This window comes from Haliaeetus albicilla, chromosome 3 (assembly GCF_947461875.1).
Source record: "Haliaeetus albicilla chromosome 3, bHalAlb1.1, whole genome shotgun sequence".
In the NCBI taxonomy this organism is placed as follows: Eukaryota; Metazoa; Chordata; class Aves; order Accipitriformes; family Accipitridae; genus Haliaeetus; species Haliaeetus albicilla.
Genome location: NC_091485.1, coordinates 40,757,271 through 40,772,247, shown reverse-complemented (window position 1 = coordinate 40,772,247; position 14,977 = coordinate 40,757,271). Strand labels below are relative to the sequence as shown.

The 14,977-nt window shown below is 41.0% G+C and overlaps 1 protein-coding gene across 8 annotated transcripts in view; it reads right to left on the bottom strand.

Moving 5' to 3' along the window:
- SULF1 (sulfatase 1) overlaps positions 1–14,977 on the bottom strand; it is a 124,863-nt gene that overhangs the window by 34,059 nt on the left and 75,827 nt on the right. For all 8 annotated transcript variants that reach the window (XM_069779494.1, XM_069779491.1, XM_069779495.1 and 5 more), the window contains 3 exons: positions 12,551–12,702; positions 10,340–10,509; positions 812–962 (listed from right to left, as the gene is read on the bottom strand). In XM_069779494.1, coding sequence (XP_069635595.1) covers positions 812–962; positions 10,340–10,509; positions 12,551–12,702 — 473 coding nt within the window. The remainder of the gene's footprint in view (positions 1–811; positions 963–10,339; positions 10,510–12,550; positions 12,703–14,977) is intronic.

Sequence of the window (14,977 nt, the reverse complement as noted above, 5' to 3'; positions counted from 1 at the left end):
TACAAGTTAAATTTCATATTTGACAGAGGAGAAAATTAAACAGGTCCAGAAAATTAAACAGCAAAATATGTTACTACTAATGTAGTTGCATTAATATGTCCAAAAGTCATTGTATACTCAAACACAGCTTGGGAAAAAAGCCTGCTACAGCTTTATAGCAAATGGTACTCAGATTTGATTTACTGTGTTAGTCTACAACTTTCTCATTCCTTACAGTTGTGGGCTTGGGAAAAGGCTGTAAATTTTTATTAAAGTTTAAAGAAATCTCTCTGGGGGAAGATCTTTGGTCATGGTGCTTGATTTTTTAACAAAAAGTCATGCAAAGTACACCTAATAGTTCATGTATCACGTTACCTATAATTAGCTGTACACTGCATTGCCTAACTTCTGCAAACACCAGCAGAGTGACACCTGAGTTGCTGTGATTTGCCAATTCCCAGATTTCAGCTGAAGGATGAACTGTGAAGGGAGTGTGTGAAATGAATAGAAGTTGTCATGTGCGCACCTGTGTCCATCCATGTGTACATGCAGGTGATGCATCTTCTGTTAATACCGGGCTTTATATTAGGCCCAGTGACTTTTCCCTTTAAAAAAAAATCATCAGCTTATTCAAGCAGCAATTAAAAGAAGAAAGCGAGGAGCTTGGCACTGTTGCAGAGAACCAGAATTCATTTCTACTGGGGATATGTGGAGTAACTCTTTGTAGCCCAAGGGTTTTCCCCAGGCTGTGGTTGGTGAAGGTAAAGAAAGTATTAATTTAATTTTGTTACCAACTAATAAGATTGTATTCACAGTAGTTTCTTGAACTCACTCTTTCCATAGAGTCGTCAACTGACATCAGGGTCTGAAGTCTTTTGCGCTGCAAGACATTTGTAAACTCCATGTGGATGGGCAGCATGGGCCCCGTGTACTGCATGATCCAGTGCTTGTCCATGTTTGGTGCATAGTTATAGCTGGGAGTGCTGGGAGGAAAAGAAAGGATCTGAAAAGTTGTGCAGCATCACAGGCATTGGAGGAAGGTGGGGACTCCTCTAACATAGGAATAGCCAACAAACAGTTAAATCACATATTCCATGTGGTAGCTGGTATTTCTAATGTCAAATATCAACAAACGTCACTTCAGTGGCTTCCAAGCTTCATTGGTTCATATATCACTTCCTAAACATTTTTTAACCTCTTGCTTTCTGAGCTTTCTTTCAGGCTTAAAGACCACTACCAGATCCATGTTAATATTTGGGATATGCCAAAACATATTTCTCCAAAGAATCTAGTTGTTAAAAATGCTTATCTGAATGATGCATCCCATAAAGATAAGTAGAAAAATGAAGAAAGTCAGAGAACAAAGATGAGTACTTCCCCTTAGTATTAATGTAAATTGCCCTGATGCTTCCAGTAGGGAAATTACCTTTATATTAGCACAAGTTAAATGAAACTCACAAGAAAGATATTTTCCTGTGGGATAAAGGAATTTAGTAGTCAATACTAAGGTAAGAACAGTAACAGTAGTGTTACCAGAGCCCACATTTTAATTGGAGACCATTTTTGAGAATTTAGGTAGAATTTGAGAGGTACACATGTCTCTAGTACATACAGCTAGTTTTGACTAACCCACTTAACCATTAGCCTCAAGGGAAAACAGAAGTGAGACAATGGTATCACAGGATTTGTGAATCTTTGATTGAGATTAAGAAGTATGGAAAGGTTAGCTCCCTGCTAAGTGAAGACAAACATAAACTAGAATTCCTTTTCTGCTGGAAATTCTTTTATTTCAGGTTGAAAAGTCAAAATTTTTGACATTTCCCCTGGCTGAAGTCTGATTTTTAAAAGAAATGTTTATACTATCACAAAATTAATGAAATTGAGCCCAGGAGCACAACCATCCAGGTTGTTGGCTGGCCAGCAGCCAACAAGATGGACCGATGGAGCCCTAGACCTTGAAGAAGCAAGTCTTAGGAGTTTTGGTCAGCTATCAGGTATTAGGCACATTGACAGAAAAGAAGGATACTTCCAGTGCAAACTTTCCTCGGTTTCTTTGGAAGTTTGTCAGATGACATGTTTTCCCGGGAAAGAGCCGAGTTTCGATTAATCAGCATTTTCCAGCGAAACCCTGCTTTTTTTCAGCGGACTCCTGAGTGCCCCTGCCACGGCGGGATGAGGTGGCTGTGAGCCGCGCTCAGCCGGCAGTGCCATGACAGCCTGCCGCTGTGCCAGGAAGGAGAGCCAGCTGCTAAAGCAGGCTCAGGTCTCATGTTCCCAGGCCATTGTCAGAAGCCTCCTCCACATAATGGATAGTCTTTAAAAGCAGCACTCAAGGGTTTAGCAGGGTGGTTAAACCCTTTCACAGACACTTTCCAAATGCATTTTGAATTTTCTGGGTGAGAAATGCAGTAGGCAGAGAGTGAGCAGAATTTTCCTCCCAGACAATTCAAGGAACAGGACCTTCTGTGAAATATCCAATGCCGGTGGCTGATGGAGAAATGTGAAATGGGGATCCAAACTGGAAGGGAAAGAGTACTAGGGAAGAGACAGAAAGGAATCCAAAAACCCCACAACTTGTCTGTGTTCCCTGCATACTCTTCTTTGTTGTACCTTGCAGAAATCCACCGGAATGGCACTGCTTGCCAGGCACAAGACCTGACATTGCCCTCAGATCTGTCTATCTTTTTGGGGGGTAAAAAAATCCCAAACCAAATGCAATAGAGGTGAATTCTGGGGAGAATATTGCTGATTTCTGAAAACCTTTCCAAGTAGACAGACCTCTTCCCTGTCAGTGATGACTGTTTATCACAACATTTTTTTCTTAAGCAGTTGGAGATATCAACTAAATGTTCAGCTGTTAAAAGCCCTTGAAAGTCATCATGGCACAGTCTGTCACTGTTTCTATTCTTCCGTTTTTGGGAATGGCTTTGCTCTGTATTGACAAGTACTGCTGAAAAGTAACACTAACATCTACATTTCCTTGATTACTCTTAGCACTGGGAATGTAAGGTTGAAGATATGTACTGTGTTTTCTATTGCCTCTTCTCAGCGATGGACGCTATCTTTTCTTGAGCATGTTTGTTCATCCATGATCAGCAGACAGTGCCAGGTACCCCATTATTTTCAGGTTGTCCATGGCCTCTAAGTCTGGCAAGGAGCTACTGCTCACAGGTTTGTTGGTCTTTGCTGGGCTGCCCCTGAACTGCTCAGATGCTGCCCCAGAGTGCAGTAAGGAGCAGTTTCTGATTTCAAGGTCATTCTTGCCAGTTGATCAGCAAATAGTAAAGCACTTAAACTTCTGAGTGTGTGCCCAGAGGCTGACTGAGAGTTCATTTTACATGTTACAAAAATAGATAGCATGAAAAAGTGCTCCCCTTCATGTAGGTCTGTTCTAAAATGACCAGCAATATACTACATGAATATTAAAATCTGTAGAGAGGGTAAGGATTGAGAGAGCAAATGATTACTCTACTAAAAAGGTATAGTATTTGTCGTTCTTGTAGGGTATACTAGCTTGGGCAAATCTAGAACGCTCAGTTGCTTGCTTACATTTGTCCAACACATACTATGCAGAGCTTACTACACAGAGACTCCTTGGCACTCCATGACAGGTCTGTTCTGGCACTGGGCAGGACACTGGAAGATGTCAGGTTCATAAAGTTTCAGACTCATACCCACAGTTTAACTAACAAAAAAAATCCCAAATACTTAAGAATAACAAACACTGAACACAGTCAGGCGCTTTTCCGTAAACACATTCTCAGAATGAGAACAATAATTCACCCTGAGATTTCGTAATCATTCACCTATGTGAATGAATTTACAGAGAAATCATCCCACTTTTTATGCACATTTGCAAAAGCCAAAAGAGTAAATTAGTATTAGCTTTCCCTAGACTTAAGATTACATTCTCCTCAGGAAAGGAACGACTTGTGGTTTGGGTTCTGTTAGTGCTTAATACCTCTGCATCAGTGTGCATTGTTTTGTTCATGCACCATCATGGAAATTGTATTTACTGTCTATTTGCCACCTGTTAAACTGCAACAGGAAAACCCACAGTGGTGGTGATAAAGCATAAAGGAGTGAATATCTATAAGCACTAGTGCACTTTTCTCTTTGAAGAAAGATTTACCATGAAATCTATCATTTATTTATCTGTAAGCATCAGTTCAAATAGATACTTAAAGTTACATTGAGAGGAAAGGAATGTATTAGCATTCAGCTTTGTGGCCTGAATCCAAAGGGCCTCAATAACCTTCACTTACATGAACAATCAGCATTTCATATCACACATTTTAATTACTCTTACTGACAACCTATTTACTATATTTGTATATTTAAATTTGAACTTCAAAATAGAGAATGTAACTTATTTGGCTTCTAAGGTACTACAATAACTTTAAGTTAGACAAGAAATAAAAAAACCCCAACAACCCCAAACATGCTTGTACTTGAGGACCTATTGAAATGGAGTCCTCAAATAGCAAGTCATTCAGAAATGAATTACACCGCCTTCTACTAGTAACTGAATGGTTTTTGGTGTGATATTCAATGAAACAAATGGAATACAGCCCTTCTGCAAATCATTATTATAAAAAGATATTTTACAGGTTAAGAAAAGAATGGGAGATTCAGCTTGGCTAATGCTGTTTACACAGTTGTGGTATCTGTGTGGAAAAGAAATAAAGCAGAGTACAGCATGTTTTAAGAGCTCCCAGAATTCAGTGCAACCCTAAATTAACATTTGTTTTCTAAAAATTTGATATCTAAAAATATATACATGTCCGTTACAGATGGGTTAATGTGGAAAGAAACAAGCATGTTTACAAACATTTGTTCATTTGCTCATACTAAAAATCTGCATTTGCCTTTATTTACAATCTCCTAATTCCCTCATGTTTCTATTCAACAAAAGAAAATTATGTTCACAAAAATACTGCCTAAAAATGTTGGTTTTGAATAATTCCATAGAGTTCTTGGGGGTTTTTATCCCAAAAGTCTTTGGCTAATCTTCTGTTTAGATTGGGAGTCCTCCAGTTACTGAAAATAATACAGTACTTATATGCCCCAAGAACATTTTCGCTTCATAAAAATAAAAGTCAACATTTTAAAATAATACCTATGGTAAAACTCGTTGTGAAAAATGAATAGTTTCTATACAAAATTAACACCTATATTTTTCTTTGAAATATGATTAGCAAACATTGCATAAGTGGTCATGTTTCTTCAGAAAAAGTGTAAATAAACAAAGGAAGCAAATCCTTTGTTTCCAGGGAAAGTAGACTTCCAGGTTTAGACACTGTTCTTGGAAAGCAGGAAGCCTAGGTTCTGCCCAAAATTAAAAGTCAAAAAACTATGACCAGTGGCGTGGTCAATATTAATGTGAAGGTGAATTTCACCATTCTGGGTCACTTTCACTGCCTTTTAAAAGAGGAATCTCTTAAACCCAGGGATATTTATATATCTGGGGATGTGAGTTATGAAAGTTTCACTCCTGAAGTACAACACAACTGCTGTATTTGGGAACAAAGAAGAAAATAAAGATGTTACCCGTTAAAAATAACACCTTTTTATTTTGGGAAAAAATCTTTGTTGCTGCTGCAGAAGTTAATTGGGTAACTAAAATCTTACCTCATTTCTATATCACACTATTTCTTCTAGTCCTGTTTAAAGTCACACTTGCAACGACGTGCATGATGATTTTGATCATTTATCTCTAAGTCAGGAGTCCAAGCAGGCCTCAGGCCAGCAGCGACAAGACACACTGACATGTCAAGATTTATTACTGATGCAAATGTATGAGCCCACTCTAATGGGTAAGTGTCCACATTACAAGAAATACTATTGTAACTGGCAGATGTTTGAGATTCAGCCTCAGTGACGAGAAGGCACCCTGAATGCAGCCATCTCACACCCCAAATTCACAGTTAAGTCTGCTCTAGGGGTCAGGAGCTGCAACAGCATTGTTTTTCATGCTTCACTACTGCAAGCACACAGCTACTGCCAGACCTGGTCGTTCAGCACCTTTCATATTAGCTTTAAATGGAAGTTTAAAGGTCTGCCTTTCATATCATCTACCTTTTCTCACATTACTTTGGGAAACTTTCCGATCTTTTCCCAGATAACATTTCTAGCTGCTCCTCCTAAGATATTTAGCCTGGCAATAGGATTGCTTCCAGGTAACCATAAAATCTGGTTGTCAGTCCTCCTGCCAGCCCAAGGGTCTTTAACTCAGCACAGCCAGCAGCGTTTTGCAAAAAATTTCCATTTTTCTACACTCTTCAGTAAATCTGTCTCCTGCAGATTTTTGCTTCTAATGTTTGCTTACTTCACAGCTTACAAACAGCTTAGGTCCAATTCACAGTTCCCCTAAGACTGGTTCATACTGGAAGGTAAAGGGAAGTTAAAGTGCCAGAGGCCCTGAGCATAACTGAAAATTCAGGCTTTCATTAGAGCATCCTTTGAGTCAAAGCTTTCCTGCTTAGCTGTCTGATGGAACAAGACTTCCCTGTAACAGCTGCCAAGGACACCTAAAGAGCCATCTCTTGTGTCATAACTTCATAATTAACAACAACATTTCCAAAGGTCTAGCAACCTCTCTCCCCAGTAGATGATGTTTATTGCCACAGCAAAGATCTATATATTGCTTTCATCTAGTACATCTTCTCCAGTCCCATTTTCTCCACAGAAATAACTTCTGGGCATAGCTAGAGTACATGCATTAGTATGATTTATTTTCAGAAAATATATCACTCATTATAGTGATAGCAGCCAGCATAAACTTTCAGAAATATTTTTAGGTGTCAGAAATAGAACATATTTTAAGGAGAGGAGAGGTGGGAGAGTGGGAGGAAGAACGGACACTTAAAAACAATAGTGAGTGTCTGCTGCTTCCAGTATGATATAGCCTGTGTTTCATGTTAAACTGGAGCTAATAATAATTAACGGGGATCACTCAAAATTAATGATTAAATAGTTGTCCTTGTAAGATGTTTCATGCCACTCCAGTAGGCTGTTTGTGCTGAGGAGGCCAGGACTGTAAGGTAATGGTGGTATGTAATTCTTCCTTTTTGGCTTTGATGGGTTTTTAATAAATCTTATGGACTTTGTTGTTGCATTCATTTGGTTTTCTTCCGTCCATGTTGTTAAGTGGGGAAATGAGACCGACACCCACGTTTGAGGGCAGAAGTCTCCCTGAACTGGAGTATTTCCTGTCATAGCTGCTCCCCCCTTCAGATGTGTAAGTGGAAAACTTCTAAACAGACTTTCAGTTTGTGTTTTTTTTAAATTTATAAAGGCAGTATTTCAATCAAATGACAGGCACTTTACCAGCAAAGAAACGTCATGTAATTTAAGGGTCTGCTTCAGCTGCTGTCCTTTTAAGCAAAACTTCCTCTCACATGTGGTTGACAGGCTATCTTAATCCTTGGTTTGTAGGTATAACCTTCCATCTCAGTTTGTAAAGCCAGCAAGCAGCTTTTGACCTGATTTCCCTTCTTTGTTGGAGGTAGGCGTTACAGTAACATGATATAGCAACTACATTTTTAAAAACAAAATCCAAGGTCAGATGGCTGTCACCCAAGGTCAGAAAGAAAGAGATTCAAATGGTGCTTGACCACCAAGGAAGAAAACCTAAGGGTTAAACGTTCAAATTACACAAACCTTGGCAGGAGGGATTTTATTGTTCTTATATTGTTTTCACAGGGAGCACCAAATATTTCTGTGAGAACTGAACTTCTTATGTCTTTTAGACCATGTTGCTAATATTTTTGCTAGAGGAATCAGCTATTTGGAGGCTTCAGTCACTCCAATTGGCTGTTTATCTTCAATTTGTCTCATTTCTTAGTCTGCAGATTGAACTCTAACACATGCAGTCAGTCAGTGCAATAAGAAACACAAAACAACCCAGCAAGGATCTCTTGAGGTCACTAGAGAAAAAACTCTTTGCAAGAAGGTTGCCAAGAAATCAGCAACACCAGAAGACAAGAAGAGGCACAGCTGAGTCTCATATTCTGGGCTGTCCCACAAGTAGCCTAGCAGAGCAAGGTATTTAGACGCCAGGAGCCCGTGCAAATAAAAATTCATTTACACAAGTACTAAAATGAAACTAAGCCTGCAAACAGATAACGGGGATCTTCGCTTTGCAGGTAACATGCAACCTGTATAAGGTGGAGAGGCGGTTAAAATTTTGGAGGCTAACTAAACACATTGGTTCTAGCAGCACAAGCTAGAAAGCAAGGAGGCTGAAAACAGCAAGCAGTAGAAAGTGTCAGGAGCATGATAAACCAATGCAAGTTCCTACAAGCACTCTTTCATCAGAAAGCAGTGAGCGTGGAGCCTAAAATGAGTTGCTTTGGCCTGGGGAGAGGTAGGGTGAGATACAATGATTCAGTGCTTTTCTTCCAGACACAGTCCCCACAGCTAAGCGGAAACAGTTTGAATCCTACCCTCCTGTATGATGGATAGTCCCCCAGTAGACAGGATGGCTTGCCTGAGGCCAGGCAATCTGTGCCGCTAAACGGGAAGCAATCTGTTGAACAGAGCGAGAACAAGTAGATATAACTCTTGCTATGAAAAGGGGTGATTGAACGAGGACATTGGAGAGGTCCATTAAATTTGATGTAGTGACTGTTCATTATTCTTCACAGGATGGGAAGTAGGGGACACCAGTGGCATGGGCAAGGTCCAGGTTTAGAAGGAAAGAAAAGGCAGTCCTTTGTCCCCGATGCACAGGGTAACACTGTGAACTTGTCGCCACAATATGGTGGGGCTGCCACCACGGTTCGAAAGAGATCAGACCCATGCAAAGAGAATGGGGCACAGTGGCCTGGATGCTTCACCTAAACTGGTGATTTTCAGAAGCTAGAAAAACAGGGAAAATGAATCTCTCTTGGTTTCGTTTTTTTTTCCCCTAAGCATTCCCTGCTGCTTTCTGCTGGAGCACATAATTCAGGATACTGAGTTAGAAAATTCTTTCACACAACCCAATATGACAGGTTTTATGTGTTCATGTCTATCTTATTTTACCTTTAGGATATAAAAAGGTGATAATAATTCTTCAGGATGATTACTTGAGAACAAATTTCAATTGAATATTTACAAACTAAAATCTCAATCTCTTCGCTTCTGTATCCAGGTAGAAATTACCCTGAATATCTAAGTAACTATGAAACATTGCTGACTGGTTGCATTACTTGCAAAGTTAAGTCTCAGGAATGTGGGATTCGTTGAGAATATAGGATAAGAAAAATATAGTTAAGAATGTAAGGTCAGGGAAAGTGGCATATGTAGAAAGTAGCAGGCACTAAGAGGATAAAAAATACAAACTAACAAATATTTAACCATGAGCCATGAACAGCAAATCTCTTTCTGGCTCCAGCTGTGAGCAATTTATGCATGCAGTTTATGCAGTAACTGCTACTCCTTGCAATTTTAAAGTAGTTAATGTAACTACAAAAAACATCCCTGCGTGTGAGCTACAGCAGAGTGTCCAAAATGCAGTTTGTAGACCAAGAAGCTTTTCCACTGTGTGATGAAGCTGATTCCTCCTCATTTCCAGAGGCCAAATCAATGTACAGTCCAGCTAAAATATTTTGTTAAGTTTTTTTCTGTGTGGAAAGAGGTGCAAAGACATTGTTTAAGCACAAATGGAAAGAGTGGTCTACATGCTTATAGTAGACAGAAGGGCAATGGAAAGCTTCCATAACACCTCACTGTGAGGAAAAGGACCCACAATATTCAATGTACAAAGCAAGATGTGGAATCCAGGACTATCCTCACATTTTTACCTGAAGTTCATTTCAGTTCTAGAAACAAAATGAAGCGTTCTTTTTTTTTTTTTATTATAGTGTAATCACCAGAAAAGATTAAGCACGTTATTTAAAAATGCAGACTGATAGGCTATTTTGGGAATCTGCCAGTATCCAGTCTATAAACAAATGGTGCACTCAAAAGCTACAAAAGGGTGTTTTTACTCTCAATGCATTCAGTTAGCTAGAGCCCAGGAAGCGCATATCTCAGAGGAAGACGAAGGAAGTAATATCTTTCCAACAGATCCTGACCTGTGTCTACATATTTTCAGGGTATTGTAAGAAGCTGCCCTTGCAAAGCCAAATACTGACCTTTTAATCTCCCACAACTTCCCAGGAGGAAAAGAGCTTCTCTCTGCTTTAATAATGGTCAGAGCTGTCACTCTCCTGCCCGAAAGGAGCAAGCACAGCAAAAGAAACAAGCAAACATTGACGGCATACTATGAGTTTCTTATATTTGAATTCTCTGTTCCTGCAACGTCTCCATAAACAAATACCTCACAAGAAGCAGATACAAGGAGCAGGTCTGGCAGTGTGTGATTTTGACTTACATATGCTGTGAAGCGTTGGGATAGAGCTCTGAGAACTGTGGTGCCGAATCCTCGGGGCCATGGGGCGCAGCATGGCTGATGACCATCATTATGGGCCTATGGGGATATATCCTCTTAGACATTCTGAAGTAATTAATGCTCTCATTAGTGATTAGGTCTGTGAAGTAGTCCTGGAACATACGATTAACACAAAGCAAAAGGTACAAAGTGTATGATTAATTAGATCACATACTATCATGTTGTTACGTTATTTTCAAGTCCTCGTTACTGCTCAGATCAGGAAGTAAAAACATACCATCAAAGAGATGTATGATTCCAGGGAGCATAGGGGAGACTGAGCAGTAATTACTTTCTTAAGCAGGCAATGCCACATAAAATGAGACAGTATTTTGCAAATCAGATACAAGAGAAGGCATTAAGTAAATATGATTACCAGATTTTGTAATATAATGCTGAGTAACATTTAAAATGACAGACTATATTGGCAAAGATATGTTTCCTGAATTTCACTGATAAAACACTTCCACAAGGTAATGGCTCCTAACTGCAAGAAATCATTGACTCTTACGTTGGTTTTCTGTTTACATAAACATTTCTTGCATGCTCTTTGTTCAGAGTGTACTTTTGCATATGTACAAAGTGGAAGAAAGACACAACAGGCAACAGATTGCAAAAATCTTTATCAAAGAAACTGCAAATGTGAATGCAGGGAGCAGTTGAATTCCTGCAGGCTCTGTTCATTTAATTGTGCAACTTTAAGCAGTGCAGCTGCTGAGATTAGGGTTGTGGCTCACTAATAAACTGGCTTAACCCACAGCCAAGGTGGCAAATGGAAGCCTACAAGGGGAAGGGAGGAAATGGAACTAAGAAAAAAAGATGAAAACTTAAATTAAACCACCTGCCACCTTGGAGTATTCACTGTTGGCCTGGAGGTCTAGTGCGAGCTTCATTGAGAAAGTGCTGAGACAATGTTTGTAATTTCAAGCACTTCCAGGCATGACTAATCATATGTTGTGGATTCGAGGCCCCAAACAGCTGCAAAAGCAGAGCCTGAGGGACAAGGTCTGTGTCGCATGTCAGTGCTGGGACAAGCCAACCAGCTGTGACCTCCTTGCTCGCCCGCTCCCTGTCCCCCCTGCCCCTTCCCCTCTCCGGTAGCACACTCGGAGCACACACGGTAGCCAGTAGCACACACTGGCTGCTACGATCCCTGCAAGGATAGGGAAGAGACAGCGAGTGACCTTTTGGTTTCTAAAATGGGTAGCGAGCGTGAGGCACAAGGGTTGTGATAATTTCTGGGTTTGTGGCCTGTTCAAGTGAAATGCCTGTATGACTGCTCTCCCAAAGCATCCACTCCCCCGCTATTTCCCTATTTATTCTAGCTACATACACAGGGTGTGTAAGGAATGTATAACTAACCAATATTCTTTCTTTTCTTTTTTTTTAGTCTATATAAATATATAATCAGTATCATGTAATTTCTACGGGTGGGGAAATCAGAAACAGGCATTGCGAGCTTCCAATAAAATCTCATTACATGGGTCAGAAACCACAGCTGCAACATCTGTATCATCTTCCGTGAGCTACAGTCTGAGGAAATTCCAGATTGCTTTGTGCAGGCTGGAAAGTCTGCAATCTGCACTCCTAAGCCTTTCCGAGAAACTTCATGGCAGTGGGCAGGTCACCTTGGCATACTTTCCAAACTTTGTCAAGAGCACAAACAAGCTCTGAAGTTTTCCAACGGCCGTGTTCTCGTGCTTATCTATTCTCATAGTCATATCCGGAGTCTGACACCACAGGCACACAGCCTTTTTTTGGTGTGCACTGTATAATGGAAAACAGCATTAACTAAGGTTTCTTATGTGGGTAATAACTACCAACACTCAGCTAACTTTAAAGTTCAGTAGTGCAAGGGGCACAATTATTTTGGGGAAAGGCCTTTATTTACTACTTGTTTCTGCCACTGAACCATCACTTTTGAGCAGAGAGAGGGAGGGAGGGAGGGAGGGAAGAATCACCAGGCTCCACTGGAGAGCCCTTGGAAACTTTCTTCCATTGTGCGATTAATATTCTCACGTGGAAATTGATCTGCAATGCCCTGGAGAGAAAATGACATCTCAATTTCTTGGTTGTAGTTGGTTAATTAATTAATTATCTGAAAGTTATTTTTATATTGATTAATGATGCAGCATTTATGTGTCTGGAAAATACCTTTGCATAATCAAATCCATGCTTCTCTTTGTTACCATTGCGAGAAATGGTGTAATTATAGAAGCGAGAGTTCTTCACTAATCCAACCCACTCTCTCCACCCAGGAGGGATGTAGCTGCCATTGTATTCATTGAGGTATTTCCCAAAAAAAGCTGTGAAGGTAAAAAAAAAAAGAAAAAAACCACACACACATGAGGCTTTGCAATCCAAGTCTTTTAGTCTGAGTCAAAAGCATGCATGAATGAAGATAAAATGTGTTAGAATGAGTCAGAGTTGCTTTATCAAAAATGTTCCTTTTATACCTTAGAGGGTTTTGAAATTAAAGTAAGTTATTTCCACAGTTTTTATGAGAGTTGAAAGCCTTCGTGACTTTAGGTTTTCTTCTTAATCTTTTGGAATCTAGTGCTCACGTGAAATATTTTAGGGTTTTTTTTAGAATGAGTATGTTTCTCTTGGTTTCCACTTGAAAATGGAATAAAAACTCAGTGCCCAGAGGAAACATCTGAGAAACACCTTGTGGTTTTAAGCAAATCCTGTGATGTTTTGGAGTGTGGCTTCTGAATTTTGAAAGGCTGGCCTTGGTAACCTGGCTATGTTTGCTGGTTTGATAAAAGGTCTGGGAAGTCCAGATCTCCATCCCACGGGGCCACATTTGGGTAGAACAAGAGGGAATCCTCACCCTGCTTTGCTGCCACAGCTTCTCTAAGGCAAAACTAATGAAGAAACAAAGACTTGGAGGTCAAGCACCTTTGCCTGGCCTGCCAAACTAAGTGTATTTTTTTCCATTTGCTCCAGGTGACAAGTCAGAACCTACTCAGACTGAAAATTTCAGCCTTTGCCATCAGGCCCAGGAGGGTTTGCAGGTGCTCCTGCCAATTCCTCTGGAAGGAAGTAAAAAGAAAAACAATCTCACAATGCAGTGGGCTCCCAGCTCTCTGGGAGTTGTGAATCGCTTACGCCAAAGATACACAGACACCAAAAGCCGGCCAACTGGCTTTGGGAGGGAGGATTAATGCTGGCATGGCACCCTGGCAAATGCAGCCGCGTTGCTTCTAGGGACAGATGGGTATGGAAGCTCTTTAGCTGCTTGTGTAAGGTCTTTGGCCTGGACAAAAAAGTCAGTATGGATGGCTCTGCCCTGCTTTTCCACTGCCTGGGAAGCGCAGTGACAAAACACATGACCGGGCCTGCAACTTGGGTTTTCAGGGATTTATTAGCTCCAGCTCAGTCCCAGCAAGTTACTGGGGTGTCTGAGTGACTTCACTGTTTGCATTTTTAATTTTCTTGAGGTTTACAAGCCCCTGCAGGGTCACCTGCGCCAGCAGTTCTGCCGCCTGTGTCCCCAGCAGTCAGCGCAAAGGTACTCCTGGTGCTCACAAAATGAGACACCCCTGAAGAGGAGGGAATGACAGAGACCCCTCCCTTTCCAGGGACAGAGCTCCTCTGGCTGATAGCTGCCCACCTCACAGCACCCCTTTGTGGTGCACAGCCCCTGCCTTCGCTGCTGACCCTGGCTTGGCCAGCCAGGACTGCCCGCGGAGAGCTGCTGCCCAGCGTCACTTCCTCGGCCGAGCGTTGGGACACATGTCAAACCCCCACATTTGTTTCCTACTAGGAAATGAAGTCACTTTGGAAAACCTCACATTTGACCTAGACACATTCAATCTAACCAAAAAAGCACATTTGCGGAAGGGCTTAAATAATTCAGATCTGACTGATGTGGGGATGGTGAACTGCCTGGGAAAACTAGTGGAAAAATCAAAATGTTCATAATTAAGACTTGCCTGAGGCAACATAAATATGGTGCAATCAAATCATATAACTGCCAAATGTCACTAACCAGGATTACAGTCATATATGTTACTTTCCTATACCACGTGGAATGTGACATATAACCAACTCCTACAGACACTAGACCAGGCTTCCAGCTCTTCCTCCCACAGCCACCAAGAAAGCAACCCAGCCTCTCTCCTTTTTTCTCCTGAGGCCAACCAGAAGACAAGAAGCTTGAGGTGAAGAGGGTGACCATGGGGAGGGAATATGTGCCGTGTTGCCTCCCGGAATGGAAACCATACCTCTCCTTTAAGGCAGCCAAACTGGGTTAAATTCTCAGGGAGTCAGATGTCCAAGGGAAAGTGTAAGGGTAAAGGCTGAAATATAGTGGGAAGGGAAGCCAAGGAAAGAGTAGAAGGAGAAAAGAAGTCAGAGAGAGAAAACAGTGAAGAAAAGTATGGGAGAGAAGAAGCATTACTGAGCCAAGCAAAATCAAGGACAGTCTGTGGTTAGAGGGGAGATGTGAGGTCAGCCCTCCTGAATGCCATCCCAGATCCACCACCAGCTACTGCATGACCTTGGGGAACCTCCGCCTGCTGTGCTTATCTGTAAAAGACTCTACTGCCAACCTGCCTCCCACAAAGATCTGAGGCT